The sequence below is a fragment of the Aspergillus multicolor genome (genome assembly GCF_047715735.1).
Source record: "Aspergillus multicolor strain CBS 133.54 unplaced genomic scaffold BDW74scaffold_4, whole genome shotgun sequence".
Classification (NCBI taxonomy): domain Eukaryota; kingdom Fungi; phylum Ascomycota; class Eurotiomycetes; order Eurotiales; family Aspergillaceae; genus Aspergillus; species Aspergillus multicolor.
Window position 1 is genome coordinate 37,871 of NW_027395955.1, and position 18,978 is coordinate 56,848.

General features: G+C 52.2%; 8 protein-coding genes across 8 annotated transcripts; 3 read left to right on the plus strand and 5 right to left on the minus strand.

Annotated features, from left to right (window-relative positions):
- Nucleotide 1: 1 nt before the first annotated feature.
- On the plus strand, nt 2-2,435 carry BDW74DRAFT_97211 (cytochrome P450). Its single transcript, XM_073734206.1, has 4 exons — nt 2-878; nt 950-1,190; nt 1,241-2,130; nt 2,188-2,435. Exons 1-4 carry the CDS (start codon nt 570-572, stop codon nt 2,290-2,292), a joined length of 1,545 nt encoding a protein of 514 aa, XP_073586841.1. The 5' UTR covers nt 2-569; the 3' UTR covers nt 2,293-2,435.
- On the minus strand, nt 2,383-4,320 carry mpkA (mitogen-activated serine/threonine-protein kinase SLT2). Its single transcript, XM_073734204.1, has 5 exons — nt 4,039-4,320; nt 3,745-3,877; nt 3,623-3,689; nt 3,251-3,565; nt 2,383-3,200 (listed from the first exon to the last, which is right to left on the minus strand). The coding sequence occupies exons 1-5, from the start codon at nt 4,155-4,157 to the stop codon at nt 2,578-2,580; spliced, it is 1,257 nt and encodes a 418-aa protein (XP_073586842.1). The 5' UTR covers nt 4,158-4,320; the 3' UTR covers nt 2,383-2,577.
- Nucleotides 4,321-5,207: 887 nt separating this feature from the next.
- Nucleotides 5,208-7,445, minus strand: BDW74DRAFT_174813 (uncharacterized protein; the record flags this gene model as incomplete). Its single annotated transcript, XM_073728139.1, has 2 exons — nt 5,208-7,135; nt 7,253-7,445. The coding sequence occupies 2 exons, from the start codon at nt 7,443-7,445 to the stop codon at nt 5,208-5,210; spliced, it is 2,121 nt and encodes a 706-aa protein (XP_073586843.1).
- A 620-nt stretch (nt 7,446-8,065) lies between these two features.
- On the minus strand, nt 8,066-9,356 carry BDW74DRAFT_174814 (metal homeostatis BSD2 family protein; the record flags this gene model as incomplete). The annotated part of the gene is made up of 3 exons (XM_073728140.1): nt 8,066-8,650; nt 8,711-9,232; nt 9,333-9,356. 3 exons carry the CDS (start codon nt 9,354-9,356, stop codon nt 8,066-8,068), a joined length of 1,131 nt encoding a protein of 376 aa, XP_073586844.1.
- Nucleotides 9,357-9,760: 404 nt separating this feature from the next.
- On the plus strand, nt 9,761-10,497 carry BDW74DRAFT_146878 (ubiquinol-cytochrome c reductase complex assembly factor 2). The gene is made up of 2 exons (XM_073723433.1): nt 9,761-9,881; nt 9,948-10,497. Exons 1-2 carry the CDS (start codon nt 9,867-9,869, stop codon nt 10,308-10,310), a joined length of 378 nt encoding a protein of 125 aa, XP_073586845.1. The 5' UTR covers nt 9,761-9,866; the 3' UTR covers nt 10,311-10,497.
- BDW74DRAFT_188362 (3-oxoacid CoA-transferase) lies at nt 10,495-12,282 on the minus strand (the record flags this gene model as incomplete). The annotated part of the gene is made up of 3 exons (XM_073731703.1): nt 10,495-10,922; nt 10,979-12,161; nt 12,220-12,282. The coding sequence occupies 3 exons, from the start codon at nt 12,280-12,282 to the stop codon at nt 10,609-10,611; spliced, it is 1,560 nt and encodes a 519-aa protein (XP_073586846.1). The 3' UTR covers nt 10,495-10,608.
- A 480-nt stretch (nt 12,283-12,762) lies between these two features.
- BDW74DRAFT_146881 (ubiquitin-specific protease UBP2) lies at nt 12,763-17,740 on the minus strand. Its single transcript, XM_073723434.1, has 11 exons — nt 17,508-17,740; nt 16,695-17,446; nt 16,437-16,638; nt 16,342-16,387; nt 15,885-16,288; nt 15,740-15,828; nt 15,148-15,685; nt 14,442-15,090; nt 13,969-14,389; nt 13,743-13,914; nt 12,763-13,692 (listed from the first exon to the last, which is right to left on the minus strand). Exons 1-11 carry the CDS (start codon nt 17,527-17,529, stop codon nt 13,121-13,123), a joined length of 3,867 nt encoding a protein of 1,288 aa, XP_073586847.1. The 5' UTR covers nt 17,530-17,740; the 3' UTR covers nt 12,763-13,120.
- Nucleotides 17,741-17,961: 221 nt separating this feature from the next.
- On the plus strand, nt 17,962-18,916 carry BDW74DRAFT_97328 (Tim17/Tim22/Tim23/Pmp24 family protein). The gene is made up of 4 exons (XM_073734207.1): nt 17,962-18,187; nt 18,248-18,367; nt 18,415-18,609; nt 18,672-18,916. The coding sequence occupies exons 1-4, from the start codon at nt 18,004-18,006 to the stop codon at nt 18,764-18,766; spliced, it is 594 nt and encodes a 197-aa protein (XP_073586848.1). The 5' UTR covers nt 17,962-18,003; the 3' UTR covers nt 18,767-18,916.
- The last annotated feature ends 62 nt before the right edge of the window (nt 18,917-18,978 follow it).

The following is an 18,978-nucleotide window of genomic DNA, read 5'->3' on the forward strand; positions in this document are numbered from 1 at the left end:
CTTCTCCACGGGGACAGCAGAAGTACGGGGGCGCCGTCACTGTGCCTTTATTGGACGGGAGAGCGAACCAGGATGAGCTAAGCTAGGCAGGCCTGCATGCGATATGGCTGACGGACGAGTCAAACCGCTAGACTAGGGCCGGTCGCAGCCGCTAACACTAGTCGATTTGGCAGCTGTCAGGTCAACCGCTCATCGTCGTCGTTTCAGATGACCGGGTCCAGATGGTGGCAATGGCGTTCGGCAAGATGGATCGTCTCCTCCAATTTTCCGTATTTTGAAGGGACTCGAGCCTCGTATCTTGGGCAATACATGTGAGGGGCCAATCAAGAATGCCATTGTTTCCAATGGCTTGCCTATCTCTGGCAACCCCCTCCCGAGGTAGAGGCCCTTGTGTAATGGCGTGCAGAAAGGACGGCACTTTTTAATACAGGTCAAGATCCCGCAATTTGGGGTCCCTGGAGTTCGGTCAATCCACGATCCTTGCTGGCTGCGAGTTTGAAACGGAAACCAGCCACTCAGCGATCATTAGGCAGGCAAAAATCCACTGCCTCTCGAATCACAGCACAGCTATGGCAGTTGTACTTTTTCTCAGTGCAGGCCTGTGGGTGCAAATCCCTGCTGCACTGGCGGCCTTGCTGCTGTCCAAGCTCATCTGGGACGCCTTCTTCTCGTCATTGAGGGTCTTCGACGGACCTCTCCCCGCAAAACTCACCAATATATGGCGCGCATGGCAAGCATTCGATGGTCACATCGACCGGACATACACAAAGCTGCACCAACAGTACGGTTCTGTGGTGCGGATAGGACCCAATGCGCTGAGCATCTCTGATCCCAGCTTGATCCGTGTGATCTATTCCACTCGTAACCCATGGAAAAAGGTACCGTCCCCGCCTTTGAGAATGTGATGTATAGATTTCGCGAACTGACGCTCGCCATCCGTGCTTCGTAGAGTGAAGCGTATCGCCCAAATGACGTCCTCTTGAATGGCCACCGCGTGTCTAACTTATTCAATACGCAAGACGAAAAATGGCACAACCAGAATATCCTTCCGATCCGTAACCTGTGGCAAATGACCAAGGTCCTTGAATACGAGCCGCTAATCGATGAGACTTTGAACAAGTTCGTGGACAAGCTCAGTGCCAGATTTGGCGGAGGCGAGGTCTGTCCCGCCGATGAATGGATCGGATACTGTAAGAGCTTTCACAGTCTTGCAATAACCGCTAACTGACATTGAGCACAGTTGCTTGGGATGTGACAGCGAACTTCAGTTTCGGACGACACTATGGCTTCATTGATCAAGAGAGAGACGTTGACAACCTGATCACCGACTCAACAAAAGGCCTCATCTACTTCGCACCCGTCTCTCAAATCCCTTGGATCGACCACCTGCTCGACAAAAACCCCCTTGTCCGCATTGGACCGAAGCCAACACTCACAGGCGTCCTCTACGCCTTCAAAGTAGTAGCCGAATACCAAGCCGAGCTCGAGCAAAACAAGACGAAAGCCGGCACCGTCGACCACACCCTTGACAAATATGTCCAACTCAAAAAGACACATCCTGAGGTGGTCGACGATGTCCAGATCGTCAACTGGTTGATGCTGAGTATCCTCGCTGGAGGCGATACCTCGTCCGCCACTATGCGCGCAGCCGTATACTACCTCGCCAAGAATACAGACGCATATAAGAAGCTTGTCGCAGAGCTTACCGCAGCATCATTGTCCATGCCCGCTCAGTGGAAGGATATCCGCGATCTGCCTTATCTAGACGCCGTCGTCCGCGAGAGCATGCGTATCAACCCCGGTATCGCAATGAATTTCGAGCGTGTTGCGCCTGAGGGCGGGTATACATTGCCTGATGGACGGTATATCCCGGCCGGAACGAAGGTTGGTATCAGCCCGGCTGTCACGAACAGGGACTTTACTATCTTTGGTGAGGATTCGGATGTCTTCCGGCCTGATCGGTGGTTGAAGCGGGATGATGAGAGTGAAGAGGAGTATCAAGAGCGGCACAAGCGGATGCATGACACTTGCGACTTTGTGTTTGGAGGTGGTGCGCGGATCTGCATGGGTCGCTACCTTGCCATGTTGGAAATGAAGAAGATGATTGCCACTTTATATGCCAGTTTTGATGTGAGTAGCATGCTTTCTCTCTCAAAGGTCCTCGTTGCATTGCTAACATTTCTGTAGCTGCGTCTGGTTAACCCGAAGCATGAGTGGACATACCGCAATGCCTGGTTTGTCTACCAAGAGAACATGCCCATGATCATTACTCGTCGAGAAGCATCGACCTGAAAATTGGCCTATTGGGAAGGACAGATGAAATTGAGAATCGAATTATCGAAGGAAGCACCACCCCCATCATGTGACTTTTACACGTTGTGTAACCGTGGATACAATAGTAGTATGCTCCATAGTAAATAGTATAGCACTGCGCAAGAAATCAATATCTGCATTCAAGACACCAAACGAGGTCGAAACCATAATCTGTACTCTGCTCATGCGACTATATATGTGCCACGTATTCTAGGAACCGTCCCCGCGATTCTCTAGGTTAAGTAAATACCATCAATCCACTAATTACGCATCCATCCCTCGCTGCAACGACGATTCCAGATCGTTATGTGCGCCGCCTGCGGCTCCTGCTTCTTGAGGCCTAGGCTCTTCTTGTCGCCATACTCCCTGTTGGTGCTCGGGAATGGGAATGTTGCCTATTTGCTGCTGCTGGGCCAGGGATTGCGCCTGAGTAGGCATGCGCACTGACTGGCGGAAACGGACGACTTCATCGTAAATCATGCGGCGCATCTCCTGCACGTCGTCGACAACCTCGAAGTGAAAGTCAAAGGTGGTGGGGCAGCTGGGCTCGTCGGAAGCATCGTGCCAGATCGCTAGGTATGGGTGCTCCAGGGCCTCTTCCACCGAGATACGTGATGAGGGATCGAAGGCAAGCATGCGGTCGAGTAGGTCGAGAGCATCAGGGTTGGCGTTGGGAAACAGGCGCTGGAAGGGGACCTTGGGCATGAAGGGCAAGTTACGTACGTACTCCTGCGCACGTGGTGAGCCAATGCGGCTCAGTGTCTCTTCATTGGGTGTGCCCAGGTAGTGCAAGATCTGGTTAAGCTGGTCAACGTAGTCGCGACCCTTGAAGAAGGGGCGACCGCCCAGCAACTCCGCTAGAATACAGCCCACGGACCACACATCGACTGCAGCAAGTTAGCGCGGACGACAATCAAAGCGCAGGAGCTGCACATACTAGCTTTCGTGTAGCTCTGGAAACTTAACATGATCTCCGGAGCACGGTACCATCTTGTCGCAACATATTCGGTCATGTAACCCGCATTCTCCTCAGGGTCGATTGAGAAACCACGAGCCAAACCAAAATCACAAATCTTGAGCTCACAGTCCGCATTGACCAGCAAGTTTCCGGGCTTCAGATCTCTGTGCAGGACGTTGGCGGAGTGGATATACTTGAGTCCACAAAGAATCTGGTAGATGAAGGATTGGTAGTGCGCATCGGTCAATGGTTGTCCAGAGCGGATGATAGCAGCCAAATCACACTCCATGAGCTCTAATAGGAGAAAACATCAGCAACGAAGCGCCGCGAGTAGTAACGTAACCCTCTAACCTTCATACAGGTATGTCTCATTGAAGTTGTCCGGTCGGGGAATGTCCATATCATAGAGACAAGTAATCTGTGCCCTAGTTAGTCTTATCATCCCAACTGCGAAATGCGATATATCGGCATACGTTTCGGTGGCCTCTGAAGTGCTGAAGCAGCTTGATTTCTCTCAAGGCGCGCTTGGCCAAGATCTTCTTGCTAAAGACATTGGTGACCTTCTTGACGGCGACGCCTTCGCCGGTCTGGACATTTGTAGCGGCGCTATAGTAAACAATGCTCGTTAGTACTCGCGTTCAATAGGTAGATTCATCATTTGCTCTAATTGTAAACGTAGCTGCATCGCATCCGGCAACGCAACCCCGCCAACAACATTTCAAAGCTCCTTGCAATGAATCAAAGCAAGACGCCAAAGAGGCACATACCAGACAATACCATAAGCGCCCTGACCCAGTTCCTTGGTCACAGTATAGCGGTCATCAACAATGAAGTCCTGGTTGAAAACCTTAAAGACCTTCCGACCCTGCACCTGTAGATCAGACATGGCGGGCGCGTGAGACAGGACTTGGAAAGCGAAAACGATCGACCGGCAACGGGCAGTGGTGAAACAGCAATCAGATTCGAAACACGTCAACGACAACGGTCGTCCGGAAGCGAGGGTAGAGGGTCGACGCAAACAACGGCGGGATGGAGTGGGATAGATGGTCTTCGCAAGGGTAAGGGGATGAGGAAGATAGATGATTTTTAGCGCCTAAAGGAGGAGCTGAAGGGTCGAGTCGAGGCTGCGGCTGTAGGCGCGATTTGCGACTGTGAGGAGCGTTGGAGTGGACGGCTCGATGCCCCGCAGTTGTCACGGAGCTGCTAGTGTAGCTAATAGCTAAGAGCTATCCCTCCTGGTCCGATTTTTGCGGTCTGCGGCTGAGACTCGTGGTCGCTTGAGAGCCTTACGATTTGAGTTATATAGGCGCAGAGCGGGAATTCAAAGCGAGGGTCAGTCAGGGGAAGGAGAGAAGAATGCCCAGGGTCATCTCTTGGTCGATTGATTGGAGGCAGAGGATGAGCGCTAAAAAGTGACGGAACTGCAGCAGCGGACAAAGGATGGTGGGTGGGGTGGCTGCTCCTGAATAGTGGTACAGTGTCTTAGATGATGCGCACAATATACGGAGTAAACCTTTTTGAACGAAGCAGCTGCTGAGCAGCAAATACCCATGCGCTCTACTACAAAACTACCCTCGTGGTCGTGGTGGTGATCATTGATTGTTTGTCGGCCAGAAACAGTGGCCTGAGGCAGAAGAGGGGCATCTTCTACAGTATGCAGATCTATGCTCTCTCACCATGCGAGAACAAGGAAACCTAGAAAATTCTGGTAGAGAATGTGAGATAGTATAGAGTCCTCCAGATTGTAGTTTGTCAAAATAGTATTCCACATCATGCATTATCCATATCGCATAACAGATCGCTAAATTGGAGTATCCAAAACAAATATCAAAACCAATAGATCGCAAACGATGATCGCTAGATGCCATATATAATATCAAATCCAATCAAAGACAGATAACCAATACATCTCTCACCGGGTATAACAATGAACATGCTAATAATAATATCCCCTCCACCAAACAGCCATGGAAGCGGCCACAACCAAATCAAGCATCTTGATGCCCTCGTCCTCGATAACGAGCTTGCCCAACTTCGCACTGTCGCCGCGCATACCTCCGCCTGCTTTCTCGCGCGCGAGAGAAAGGTCTATGCGCTCATCGTCTGGAGGTCGACGAACGGGTAGTGGCGGAGGAACATCACCTCCTCCGTCACTTGAGCTGCTATTTGACGGTCTGCGGTTCAGTCTCTGGTTGATGAGATTGGCAATGGCGGCGCGTTTCGAGGGCGGAGGCACTGAGGGGTCGTAATAATATGGTGCGGAAGGATCGTGATGTGCTGACGGATCCTTGAGTATCGTACTCTGACTAAGAAGAAAGGGAGAGGCATGCTGGGAGCCTGGATACTGAAGATGGCCGGTTTGGAACGGAGTGTTGAAACGGATTTCGGCCACGGTCACGGCGGGATTCTCTTGCGTAGGGTTGGAGAACCCGGGGGACGGAATCATGTGCTTGCACTTAAGACTTCGACCATTTACACTGGCTGAGAATGTACAAGTGCCATTCCAGAGTGAGGTAAAAGTATAATAGCCAGTCTTGAGCTTGGATGATGCTGGGTGCTGGGTGTTGATAGAAGCTCCGGAAATGCTATCCATTGAGGGACGTCCTCCAGGAAAGTCCAGCGACCCACGCGAGTTGCGCGCCTCTTCCTGGTTGTGAGGTCTTGATACGAGAAGCTTCCGGTGGAAACGTCGAGGTTGAGACGGATCGCGCGGTGCGGAAGTGTCTGGCGGGTCGGAAGGAATAGTGATGTGAGGATGTCGCGAAAGCAGACTGCGCGCTTCAGCAGGTAAGTTCAAGCTGAGAGACTCTAACGAGAGCGATTCATTCTGGCTGGCGAACCGACTATATCCTGGTGTTGACACTTCGATATCAATGCTAGTACTATCTAGATGAGGCGTCGACATGGTTGCCACATTCCACTGGCTCCCGTGACTAGGGTCGCGGCGGATCAAGGTGATATGGAAACCTGGCTGGCGCTGCGGCTGGTCGGTATCGCGGCGTGGTCGCCGGGTAGGGGACTGTCCAGGGCTTCTGGCAGGGTATGCTGGAGGAGAACGTGGCATAGATGGATCGTGTGACGAAGAAGGCCTTAGTTGCGGCCGAGATACATCAAAGCTGTGACGGACCGGGGAAGAGGCATCGCGCCTGTCGCCGCGCTGGACATGGTTAGAGATATATCCTGACAATGCACTCCAGCGGTTGGTCTTTTTCGGTGGCGTGCGGTTGTCGGAAGAGTATTCTTGCTGAGGGACACCAGGAAGCGGTCGTGGAGGCATGGGCGGGCGGGATTCTTCCATTCCACCTGCTAGGTTTGCGGTATTCGAGTATGTAGGGCGCGGCGGTAGAACCGGCGACGGCATCTCATCGGCTTTGAAGGATGTCGGCCGCGGAGGTAGAACAGGAGACGGCGTCTGGTCTCCGACTAACGCAGGGTTTGGCCCATTGAACGAAGTTGGCCGCGGGGGCAGCACAGGAGAGCTATCCTCGCTTAATATAGCCGACGAGCTATTCTCCCCCTCCTGCACCGGCAGAGTCGAAGGCACAGGACGCCGCTTCATTGGGGAAGGCAGAGTGCTAGAGGCCTCTACATCCTTCGTCGCAGCACCGGCGCCAGCAACAGCAACAGGTTTGCGCTTCACGTTATTCAGGCGCGCGACTTCGAGCGGAGGTATCGGGAGGTCCGGATCGTCATCGATCAGCCCTTCCTTGCGTAGCCTCGCGCGCTCCTCACGCTCCTGCTCATATTCCTGGAGAAGATTCTCATCGTCGGGAGACGCAACGTGGAGGTAGTAGAGAGAAGCATTTATTGCCTCTGCCGAGACACTAGACTTCGTTGGCGGTTTGAGGGGCGTAAGAAAGACATCTGCATGGCGCAACAAACTCGACCGTTAGTGAGTCTCAAAGAGAAACAATAACGCAGAATAAACATTAGAGCGGGGTCCGGCCAGGCCAGGCCAGGTCACGTATGCTTAAAACACACCTCGACTTCCAGGCACCCTAACAATATACAGCACGAGCGGATCAAGCTTCCTCTGCGCCGGATTGCGAGGATAATTCGGCGGGTTTGATGCGATCGCAGTGATGGAGGAGAGCGAGCGAGCCTCGACGGGCCCTTGGTTTAGCGGCGCGGGGAACGAAGCGGACTCCCCCTCCGCCGCGTCGACCTTGGCCATTAATTTATGTACCGTGACGTACTATCGAGAAAAAATACCGGGGCGATATCCACGAAGGTTTGGGGGCAGAGACTAGAAATAGATAAATAATCTAATCAGCCGCAAAATGAGGCGTAGGCGTAGGCGTGGGCGTGGACGGAGCAGTCGGATCGCTGTGGGGAGGCGCCAAGCCGTAATCCATTAGGCATCGCGATTGTCCAGGCGGACTGTTTGGGTGTCGGGAGGGATTGCTCTGTAGGTGAGGCTGAGGATGGACCCTACGGAGCAGTAGGCGGGATGTTGAAAGAAAATCCTAGTACATTCTGAGAGAAATCGAAGAGTGGCTGTGCAGTGATAGATATACGTCAAACACTACAGCACAGAAAAAGCGCTGCCTAGGATGGCAAATATAGCAACGCAATGCTTCACCCCTTGCGGCGACTGACCTGCCCAGAATAAACCCAACGTATGTCTTTTCAGATTGGTATCTTCAGAAGAAAAAAAAAATAGCCACAAGGTATATAAGTGTGACTGAAGCTTATGCTTAAGCCGTCAATATAAAAGTGGAAAAATGGGAATAACAATAGAGAACGTCAAGAAGAGAACTTCTCTATGCCGTTGCATACAGTATTAAGGAGACACTAGACGACCGTCTCGGACCTCTCGTTCTCAGCAATAACTGGAACAGGAAGTCCACGTTCAGGGCTCTGTAAGACCAGTTGCTCATGGCGTCGAGCCCGGAGGAAGTCACTAATAGCACGAATTAGGACAAACCATCCAACAATCATCAAAACATAAGAGATCCACTCGCTTGTGGTGATCGCAGCCGCACCACCACCTCCATCGCCGCCCGAGCTGCCACTATCGGCTACCTGGTTGGGGTCGAAACTATGGCTATTAGGGTCTGGTGGCGTGATGTGCTCGTCTGTGCCTCCACCCCCTGAACTCGACTCGCTACCGCCCTTCATATAGAATCCATATTGCACTAATGTGAGGCCAAGACCAGCCCGGCTTCCGTTCTTTGCGGCGTGCGTTGTGTGAAGGAGATATGTAAGGAGGAATCCAACTAGTTGGAACGACATGGAGATCATGGCGTTCCAGATGAAAGAAAAGATCGAGCCGACCGGCAGCCCATCCACGTAGACTTCATCCGACGAAATGCCGGGCGCCACAATAGTGGTCTCCCAGTATGGCGGAGTTGCGTCGGCAGCAGCCTCTTCATATGACTACAAAGAAAGTCAGCCAAAGAACCAGTCACACGACAATTAACCCAAAAAAGAACATACCGGTGGCAGATCCTCACTCTTCTCTCCCCGTTCCGGCTTGGCCGCCAAATTCGCGAAAACTCCGTCATTCGATGAAGGGATATGCCGATTCGAGCCCGAACTGGATGTGCCGCCAAAGAAAGGTAATAACGTCGAACTTCGTTGGATCCCCCTTGGCGGCGCGGCATTTCCATTTGAACCGCCCCCGTTTTGTGTTTCACTGCCTGCGCCAGACGACGACGCCGCCCCCGCCACTGCTGCTGATGCGGATGTGTTGTTGCTGGTTTCTGCTGCCGTCCATGAATCTGGCTGCGCCCTCATTAACCGCTGCCGGTCATCTGGCTCATCGCCGGCCTCCGAGTCACTGTCATCGAACGCATCGGCTAGGGTTTGTTCTGTGCTATTTCGGTGTAAAGGGTCATCGTGTAGGAGACGTCTTGAGGATGGCGAGACGGAACGTGAGCGGAATGAAGGAGGCGGAGACGAAGGAGTAGGCTGCAGGGCGATCGACAAAGGGGCGTCATCGTCGTCGTGGGCATTTACCTGTCGAGTACCATTTAGTAAGACTTTTAGAGGATAAATGCGAGGATCCAGGTACGAGGTTTCGTACTTGGTCCTGACTCCGCTGAGAGGCAAGACTTACCCGTTCATAACGCTGCGAGCTCATTACGAGCTGAGCGAGCGGAAGCGCCGGGAGAAGGACTGTCGGTGTGTAAGGAGGGACTTCGGGCGTTGAGCAGGGATTCGAAGAGAGCGAAAAAGTGAGATAGGACTGAATAGGCCGGATGAGAAAGATGAGAGAAGAGAAGGGAGGGTGGAGGATGGCTATGGATGGATGAATGGCTGACCAACCCGACTGACATGCCTGAGGGCTCCGGCTGACGATCCAATTCGAGGATGCCTGGCTCCTGAGGCGCCCCACTGATCGATAGGCTGTGGCTGTGCAGGCGGTAAGTCAAACAACATGGAGTAGTAAGGCCACTCGAGTCACGTGTATACACTTTTTGCCGCATCAGAGGGCCGTAGAGAACGACAAATGAAACTGTAGAATTTCACATCATTGTTCTAATATTTTCGCAAAGAGCCTCTACGAGCTACATTTCAACTCCAAAAACCTCTTCTAATCTGCGACTTGCCAATCGACTCTTGTGCCAATTCATTGAGTACCAAACTCACCATGGCCGGAACCTCCGTAAGCTCCTTCAAGCTCCAACCAAGCCCTCAAGCCATCCAATATCTCTAACATCATTCTTAATAGACAACCGCAGCGCGCCTAACCCGCCTCGCAAAGCAATGGCCAGTTGACCCAATCCGCCCAGCCTCCGTCTCCGTCCAAACATACCTCGAATCACGCCTCTCCTCACTACCACAAGCACAAGCAACAGCTCCCAAATCCTCCAGCACAAGCACAAGCCCCATTTCCGAGTCCTCCCTCAAAGCCTTAGAGTCGCTGCTAGAAAACCGATATGCGAAAAAGTACCCGCTGCCGGAAAACTTACGGCATCCCGCTAGCAACCCGAGCCACTACGATGACCTGCTAAAGGAGTTCGAGGAGGCGCCCAATCGCGACGTTATGGGGAGGATTTGGAAGAGGCTTGGTGGGATTCTGAGGCTTCAGTAGGGGTAGCGGCTATGGATTTGGGTCTGGGTTTGTACATTATATGGTGTTTGTATGAGTATGCGAGTAAAGACGGATTTTGCTTATCATTTGACGTGGTTGTTTAACGGGATATACAGTGTATGTCTACCGCTGGTGCTAAAAGCTATTAACAATATCAGTTGACAATATATACAAATGAGCCCTGATGGGATTACTAACGCTCGAAACCACAAAACAAGTGCGCCGCAGATACAATGCAACCAAGCCGACGAATATACGAAGCTTGTACCATAACAGACATGTCGTACCGATGCCACTCTCACAGCATAGGCTTCACATCATCCGCAACCTTAAACGGTGCCTCCGTCTTAGCGCGGACCTCATCAACTGTGACACCGTCCGCCAGCTCGATAAGCGTCAACCCGTTGACAAAGTCAACATCGAATACGCAGAGCTCGGTGATAATGCGGCTGACGCAAGTACGCCCCGTCAAGGGGAACTCGCACTGCTTAACGATCTTGGGGTTGCCATTTTTATCCGTGTGCTCCATGGTCACAACAACCTTTGTGGCGGCCGGGTTGGATACGAGGTCCATTGCGCCGCCGAAGCCCTTGATTTTACCGGGGAGCATCCCTGTGGTTGTGTTAGTATGGCGATAGGGTAGACTTGAGGGTTAGGGGCGGGCTTACAGTTCGCGAGGTCTCCCTTGGCACTCACTTGCATCGCGCCGAGAATAGTCAGGTCAATGCGGCCGGATCGGATCATGCCAAAGGACTCATCGCTGCCGAAGACAGCAGCACCAGGCGCAAGCGTGACAGTCTCCTTGCCTGCGTTGATGAGGTCTGCATCCTCTTCGCCCTTCTTCGGGTAAGGTCCTAAGCCTAGAATACCATTCTCCGACTGCAGTTGCACCTCCACTGATGGGTCGACGAAGTTAGGCGCGAGCATGGGCATGCCAATACCCAAGTTGGCGTACATTCCGTTCTTGAACTCTTTGGCTGCACGGCGGACGATTCGCTCGCGCTTGGCGGCTGTGTCGCCCTTACCTAGGGCAGCAGCAGTGTCTTCACCCTCCTCCTTGGCAAACGTGTACTTCTCGATGTTCTTCGGCGCTGTGCTCTGGATGACGCGCTTGACATAGATACCCGGCAGATGAATAGCGGCGGGGTCAATCTCGCCAACTTCAACAACGTGCTCTGCCTCCACAATAGTCATCTTCGCGTTCCGGCCCATGGCACCGTTGAAGTTTGCAGCCGCGTAGCGGAACTGGCAGTTGCCGAGCTTGTCGGCCTTCCAGGCTTTGACGAAGGCATAGTCTCCCTTGATGGCCTCCTCCATCACGTAGCTCTTGCCGTCAAAGACCTTGACATCGCGAGGCTGGCCGTACAGCGCAACGGTGCCGTCAGGATTATGCTTGAGCGGCAGCTCGCCGGTCTGGACGACGGTTCCAAAGGCAGCGGGCGTGTAGAAGGCCGGAACGCCTGCGCCTCCGGCTCGACACCGTTCGGCCAATGTACCTTGCGGCGTCAACTCCAACTCAATCTCGCCGCCTAGATACATGCGCTCGAAGGTCTTATTTTCTCCCACGTAACTAGCGATCATCTTCTTGACCTGCTTGGATTGCAGCAGAAGGCCTAGACCCGCTCCATCGACACCGGCATTGTTGCTGACTGCTGTTAAGCCAGTGATTGATGGATTGTTCTTCACGGCATTGATCAGGGTGTCTGGCACCCCAGACAGACCGAATCCACCAGCTAGTAGAGTCGAGTTCGATTTCATGTCCTTGATCGCGAGGTCGGCGGAAGAGATCACTTTGTTAATCTCGGAGCGCCGAACACTGTTCGAGAAGGCTCGTGCTAGTAGAACTTGGTGCTGCGGAGATCATGGACTGTCAATTGTATCCTTCGCATACTGGGTATCGATAGCATACCTTGCTCGGATCGAGCGAAGCACGTCTGGCGAAGCGCAAACATATCGTTGCGGGTGAACACATACTGTAAATGATGGACAAGTAGAGACTACTGACACTCTGTAGATTTCAGCAAGAACGTAATCGAGGTGAGAGACTAGCTAAGAGTCCATGGGGGCAGGCGTTATTTACCAGCGGCTGGAAGCGGAGATGCGGAATCGGATCCGCTCTGGGCCCGACCCCGGAACTTCCCCGCATGAGCAGGATAACCTACACTGGCTACAGAACTGGACATCCGGGGCACATATGTCTACTTGATCGTTGATATAGCGTGTCTATCAAATTCGGCACCTCACTATGTCTTACAGCACTCTTCTCGGCATATTCGAGCCGTATATATATACCAGTGTCGCCGCAATCTCAGGTTCAGAGCGCCTCCAATGTCCAATGCACTTGCAGTGCGGAGAATGCGGGCGGATCTAGCCTCCCGATCCGCGGGCCACCTTCGGATACTCTACGCTGGAGACATTAGAGCATGCATTATATGTATCTTGATATTTGATATCCATCCCGGTCATGATCATTACCATCGTAAGCAGCCCCTATGTACATAGTTTGATTAGGATAGCTTTCACATATGCATCACCCGGAGCCAATGCTGCGTTAGGCGAGGAGCTATAGCAGGCTAGCAGCTTGCCCTCTCTTAGCCGCAACGGCCTTTGCGCTTAACGCTGTCCTCCTGAAGAGTTTAGGACCCTCCCTAACGCACAGTCAACAGCGTCGAGACGGGTAGGCGGATAGTTCCCGACGCACCTGTTGGTGCCTATCTACTGATATCCTTCCGGCCCTGTGTGCGCCTCATCCCAGCCCTTGCGCTTGAGTGGATTCGCGGCCGCGACGTTCGGTGAGTTCCTCCCCGGGTCTACCATTTCACATCAGTCTTGTCAGTCCCATTATGTGCCCATGATTCGGTCTTGCCGTGATCCGCGAGCATTGATATCCTTCTTTCCTTCATCTCGGAGTCTGCGCCCTCACCTGATACACCGCTCTCAGCAACAACCTCATCATATGGTGGCGGACCCATTTCTATGTCTTCTGACCCCTTTGAGGGTGCTACTCCTTCCATAACCGCGGTATTGCTTGCGCTTGGCCCAGGCGCGCTCTCCGCCGATGTTTCCACGATTTCTCTTGCTACCGGACTGACAAGTCGATGTTTCATTTTGTCGTGGACATAAACCAAGAAGTACGGGGTAGGAGGGTTGTGGCGATCTTGGCTCTTGAAGATTTCATCCAGATCGCTGACTTCGGTCACGTAGGTGTCATTGTACTTTCGCCAGATTTCGCGCTCAAAGTCGAAGATGTAGATATAGTAGTGCCCGAATTCGACCGACCCGTGGTGGACAAAGACAGCGTATAGTCGGTAGGGTAATTGCTTAGTGTAATCGAATTGGCTGGAGATCATCGTTTGATATTTCGTGATTTCCTGGTCCAGGTCTTTTTTCAATGTTAGCCCTATTTCCTAAAAAATCAGGAATTTGACTTACCATGAAGTTCGTTTTGGGCCGCTTGTGCGAGTCGATCGAGCTCCGGTGCGAGCGCAGGGTCAACGTCGATAGCATCCTGAGCAGTGTCAGGGTCCTGTTTCATCTCACTGAGATCATTCAGGATGTCCCTAGCACTGTTCAAAAGAGTCGCAGTATCTAGACCATCGGGCTCCTAGAATCCAAATCAGCTCGCTTAAAATGACATAACAACTTGACAGGTGCATACAGTTTGGCGTAAGAGTTCTGCTCGACGGGCTTCGAGTTTTCTCACAAGATCTTTCCACTCCCAAGTCTGCTTACGACGGCGCAGGAGCTCGGGGTTCGGTGTGTCCATGTATCGATCAAGGTAAATGGTCTCCTTAAGATCTAAATGGTGAGTGGACTTGAAAGACCGCTTCTTGACCGCGTCGAACTGGACACGCTGAACTTGGATCTGAAGTATTGGAGGAACCTTGCTGATAGTAGCATACTGTTCTGCTACTGAGTTCTCGACGCTGACTTTCTGGATATCAAAAGCACCGTCAATAGCTGCGTATATGTCACGGGGGCCTGTTGCCACGTCGATCTTGATGTCACACCACCATTCCTCCTTTGATCGCTGGCCTTTGTCCGACAATATATAGGAGATCGCCTTTCCATAGAATAGGCTGCAGACCGTCAGCAACTGAGCCCCTTGGGTACCTAGCGCGAGGAACTTACTCCTTCACCTGGTCAAGCTGCTCGCCATCAGGCGCGATTGAGATCGGTCGAATGGCACATTGACTCTGGAAAAGGACGTTATTGATTACTTCAGTGACATCTTGCTGTGCTCCTAATTCGACTTCTTCGATAAGCTGCCGCCGAGAATCTACTTGCGGAGTAGGTCGCGGTGGTACGGGTGGAGGCTTATTCGAATCGCTTGATGGGGTTTCCGCAGCCTGAGTATTGAGGCTTTCCGTTTTGGGCGTGGATTCATTCGGCGCGTCGATCATGATAGTGTCATCTTGTGGTGACTCATTTTCTTTGTCATCAGCTTGAGTGGCTGGTATCTCATTCTTCACACCGTCAGAGACAAGAGTAGCCTCGCTATCTTCGTCACTAGATAGTTTAGTCTTTCCTGGTCCTGAAGCTTGGTCTTGAGTTTCGTTTTCTGGAATAATCGCCGGCGGTCCCAAGGGTCCCAATACCGGCATTCCGTTGAGCTCACCGAGCCCGCCGAATTGTCCTGCTGATATTGTTGACCGACGGCGGATGGCGGCCTCGTTGGAAGGGCTGATTAGGGTTAACCGTGCTAGCTCTTGGCCAGGGGTGACGAATTCCTTCGGAGACGAGATCATATCCGAGAACAACACCCCGAGTTCTCTGAGGACTATAACGACCGCCAATGATGAGCTCGTTTCAGACAAGGGGTTGCTGCTTTACTCACATTTCTGAGAGCGTTCAATCTCCTTCTTCGAGACGCCACGAGATCCCACTCGCTTTTTTTGGCAGCTCTCTTCGTCCAGCTCCATTTTATGCTTTTCAAAATCCAGAACCATCTCGCGATAGGGACTGACCGAGAAATAGAACTGCAATAAGCTGTTGAGATAGCAGGTGTTTCCAATATTTTGCAAGCCAACGGGCCAACTGGACAAATCATGATCGGGTTTCGCTGCGTAACCAGGCACCATGCCGCCCAGCAGCGGGCTGTTCTTTTCCTTGGCAATAATGGCCAGGGCCTGATTATACTTCTCAGCCTGTTCTGGGGCATCATCGACGCATATCGTGTAGGCAGCCATGATTGCGCCCTCGTCTGCATTTCGATCTGGTATCTGCAGTAGCAGGTAGGCATCGCCCACATCCATCTCACCAGCTGTCATTTCACCCGTTTTGACGAAGTGCTTTAATACGTCGGATTTCCGGGCCTCGGCTATCAATTGAACAGCACGCCGCGCAACATCCCTGCATGACGGATTATCGTTTACCTGTTATCGCGAGGTTAGCCCTGGCTCTGGCTGCCAATAGTATGTATACGGTACCTTTGCAGTAAACATCGTCATGACGAAATCATCTGCTGTATCATCGCTGACTCCCAAGAAAACCTGAGCCTGTTCAGGTGTAGCAATTCCTGTTTTGCAAGTGTGAGTGAGAAGGACACAGAGAAGAGACTAGATCCATGCTTACTGTCTTCCGCCGCGGACTTTATACGCTCGCTCTTCCTGCTGTCGCCTATCCTCCAGAGTTGCCTGCGGGCTTCGGTCTCCTGGGCACTAGAGACAGAGCTCAGATAGGCGTAGAACGTTCCAATGATGCTATCCTCAGTAAGTCGCGAGTCATCGCGACCAAGGCCAAAGTACTTGTATGCTTCGGTGATGTCCGAATCAAGGTATAGATTGCCCTCTGAGCATGCGGTCTCAACAGCACGGTTGATAGCTTCCTCATCTTCTCCTCTTCGAAGCAATCCTATCTCCTTGAGACATTGCAGATACCTGGGGCCCCGCTCTCTGTCAACCGTTATTTGGCGAGAAAATGCATCGAGAATCGAAGACGTTGACATGTCCTCAACAACACCCAGGTCCTCGTAATACCTAGCTAGCTAGTCAGACTTGAAAATGGTTGGCACGGCAAGGGGAATACTAACGGAGCAGCTGCCATTTGGAACTCGTTTAGTCTCGGCGCTTTGGGGTCTGAGCAGCAATTAGTATGTTGGCTCTAAGATGGATACAGGACACCCACATTCAAATGCATCTACCGCAAAGTAAAAGTCATCAACGGCAGATGGGAAGGTGTAGTCGTCTTGATTGCCCTTTTTCTCTACTAGAGGCCGTAACCCTATGAGTGCTGATAGCTCGTGGAGAACATCATCAAGGAAAATCCTCTGCTCATCAGTGTTGAGCGCCCACGGACTAGGACGAGGAGGATCCCAGACGCCATCCCTCTGGGTTACCGATCAGCACTATGACTACACGCACAGGCACAGCCGGAAGTACTTACTCTGAACGTGAACCCTAGGAACTCGAACAAATCCCGACAAGGCTCTCCGTTAACACCAAAGCTCATCATAAATCTTTTATTGACTGCTGATATTGACTTGCTTTGTTGAGTTTTGTAGAGAGCATTATCAATATAGGCACGGAGGTTCAACAGCACAGTTATCGGTTGCGGGCAAGCCATGCCTTCCAACCGCTCAGGATCGTATGCCAGAGCTTCATCTGCGCGCTTTTTCAGCAGCCCAGTGTCTGTCAAAAGCCGGACCCAGTGGTCGGAAAGCAGCGGCGAGGCGACCTGTACAGTAATTTGGTATCGACAGTAGGGATCTGAGCATTCATAACGGAAACTCTCCACCACCTGACCTTTCGATGTAACTTGAGCCTCCCTTTGGCCACCCCTATACTTCCCCCAATACCATATGAAGTGGTGTATATGTCCGAAGCTTTGGCCAGCTCGAGCGCCAGCGTCCATCCTCTGCTCGAGCTGGAGGTGACATCGACATTTCGAACAAATCGCGGATATCTTTGTGACTATACCCGACGATGCCCTATGCTCCCCTTGCGGTGATCTTATGGTTTGATGCGGCTTTGTGACATAGCTATGACTGCAAGCTGATGGGGAAATGAATTGCAGCGGTCCTTGGTAATGCTCGGGGTAGACAGGGGGCACTTCGGCGAGGAGATTACGGCCTGTCTCTGGCGGATGGGCTGGATCATAGTCGATTATATCTCGTATAAGACGAGGCGCTGTCTTGCCTAAAGTATATTATCAGAATATTAGCATATTGCGGTCTTAAGGTTCGGTTGAACTACCAACCTGGCCTGCTAGCAGACGACATCCCTCTTGTATTGATGTAACCACCGGTTCGTGAGATGTAAGGTCGTCTATGTCACTTCCATGTAGATAGGCAAGGACCGCTCGTGTTGCACTCTGCGCCGATCTGGCTGCTCTTTAGGTAGAACTATTCGATCGCTGGAATGTTGTTGGAACAACGGGATCGCGGGGAGCGCTTGACACTTGATCGCTAGATGTACCTGCGAGTGCACGACCACAACGAAGATTCGCTTAAGACTTGGGGGTTAGAATTCGGTCGCTCCGTAGCTTGGGAGAATAAGGAGGATAATGAAAAAGAAGGCCTAGGGCCTGTATCGTCTGGTCACATCTACTGCCGACATCATATGGGCAAGGCAGTGAATTGGGCGGTGACTGACGGCAGAAACTCCAACTCCCAGCACCCGTCATCCACCGCAACCGACTTCGTTCAGGTCCATTTTGAGCTTCAGAGAATCGTTTCTCAGCAGCAACCGCCATCATGGGTGCATCAGCGGACGACCACCATTATCACCCCCAGGACACCATCGGGAGGACGATGAAGACCACCGGGCTTACGGGTTCCGTGGGTCTCTTCGCCTCCGCCGTCCAAAACACCCTCGCCCGGCAGAACGTGGGACCATGGGGAGTTTTCACGAGGACTGGTGCTACAATTGGCATTCTTGGTATGCTGCGATTGATGACTACCCGTTGGTTCTGGACGGCTTTCTGACTCAATTGTCTAGCCGCTATGGGAGGTACCTATGAGTTTGTGAAGACATCATCTGCCAACCTGCGAGAGAAGGAAGACCACTGGAACGTCGCTCTTGGTGGCTTCTTCTCCGGCGCCATCCTCGGTCTGCGCGGTAGGTCTTCAATTCCGCCAAGTGAGCTTTCTTGCTAATTATGGCAGCCCGCACATTCCCCGCTCTTTTCGGATACGGCGCGGCGCTGGCCGCCGCAATGGGAGGATTCGAGTACACTGGTGGATCGTTGTTCGGAAAGAAGAGGGACCCTAACGTCGACGAATTCGAGCGCCGGGAGAAGCTGAGGACGCAATGGCGAACCTCCGGTGAACAGACCCTGGCCGAGCTCGGTGAGGGACGAGGTATGTTGACTAAAGAGGAACTTTTTTCGTACATCAGACACGGTTTACTAACATACATCTAGGCATCTATGGCCCCGGATACGCAGAGAGACGGCGCGAGCGCATCAAGGAGGCATACGGAATTGACGTTCCTACCAGCCACCCTGCGGCTTCATAAATCGGTTTGATGGCGTCTCTTGTCTGTAAAATTACCTGCACTATATCAAATGGCCCCGTCAAGCACACATACAATAAATCGTTTCTTTGTTTATCGGCATTCTTCACGTTCTGAGTATATCAGAGCTGCTGGCCAATCAGAGTGCTGCTTTATCAAATCATGGAGTTCCGGATATAAAAATGCGATAGACTGAACGTTACGCTTTCAACACT

Excerpts from the sequence above, each read along its gene's own strand:
- BDW74DRAFT_97211 (XM_073734206.1), top strand. The coding sequence starts at position 570 with ATGGCAGTTGTACTTTTTCTCAGTGCAGGCCTGTGGGTGCAAATCCCT. Across the intron at positions 1,191-1,240 it reads CGATGAATGGATCGGATACT|TTGCTTGGGATGTGACAGCG; the intron begins GTAAGAGCTTTC and ends CATTGAGCACAG. Across the intron at positions 2,131-2,187 it reads CTTTATATGCCAGTTTTGAT|CTGCGTCTGGTTAACCCGAA; the intron begins GTGAGTAGCATG and ends ACATTTCTGTAG.
- mpkA (XM_073734204.1), bottom strand. The coding sequence starts at position 4,157 with ATGTCTGATCTACAGGTGCAGGGTCGGAAGGTCTTTAAGGTTTTCAAC. Across the intron at positions 3,878-4,038 it reads GGCGCTTATGGTATTGTCTG|CGCCGCTACAAATGTCCAGA; the intron begins GTATGTGCCTCT and ends TGTTTACTATAG. Across the intron at positions 3,566-3,622 it reads TGAGACATACCTGTATGAAG|AGCTCATGGAGTGTGATTTG; the intron begins GTTAGAGGGTTA and ends TTCTCCTATTAG.
- BDW74DRAFT_146881 (XM_073723434.1), bottom strand. The coding sequence starts at position 17,529 with ATGTCGTCTGCTAGCAGGCCAG. Across the intron at positions 16,639-16,694 it reads TCCTAGGGTTCACGTTCAGA|AGGGATGGCGTCTGGGATCC; the intron begins GTAAGTACTTCC and ends TCGGTAACCCAG. Across the intron at positions 16,289-16,341 it reads TTCCAAATGGCAGCTGCTCC|GTATTACGAGGACCTGGGTG; the intron begins GTTAGTATTCCC and ends CTAGCTAGCTAG.
- BDW74DRAFT_97328 (XM_073734207.1), top strand. The coding sequence starts at position 18,004 with ATGGGTGCATCAGCGGACGACCACCATTATCACCCCCAGGACACCATC. Across the intron at positions 18,188-18,247 it reads TGCTACAATTGGCATTCTTG|CCGCTATGGGAGGTACCTAT; the intron begins GTATGCTGCGAT and ends TCAATTGTCTAG. Across the intron at positions 18,368-18,414 it reads CGCCATCCTCGGTCTGCGCG|CCCGCACATTCCCCGCTCTT; the intron begins GTAGGTCTTCAA and ends TAATTATGGCAG.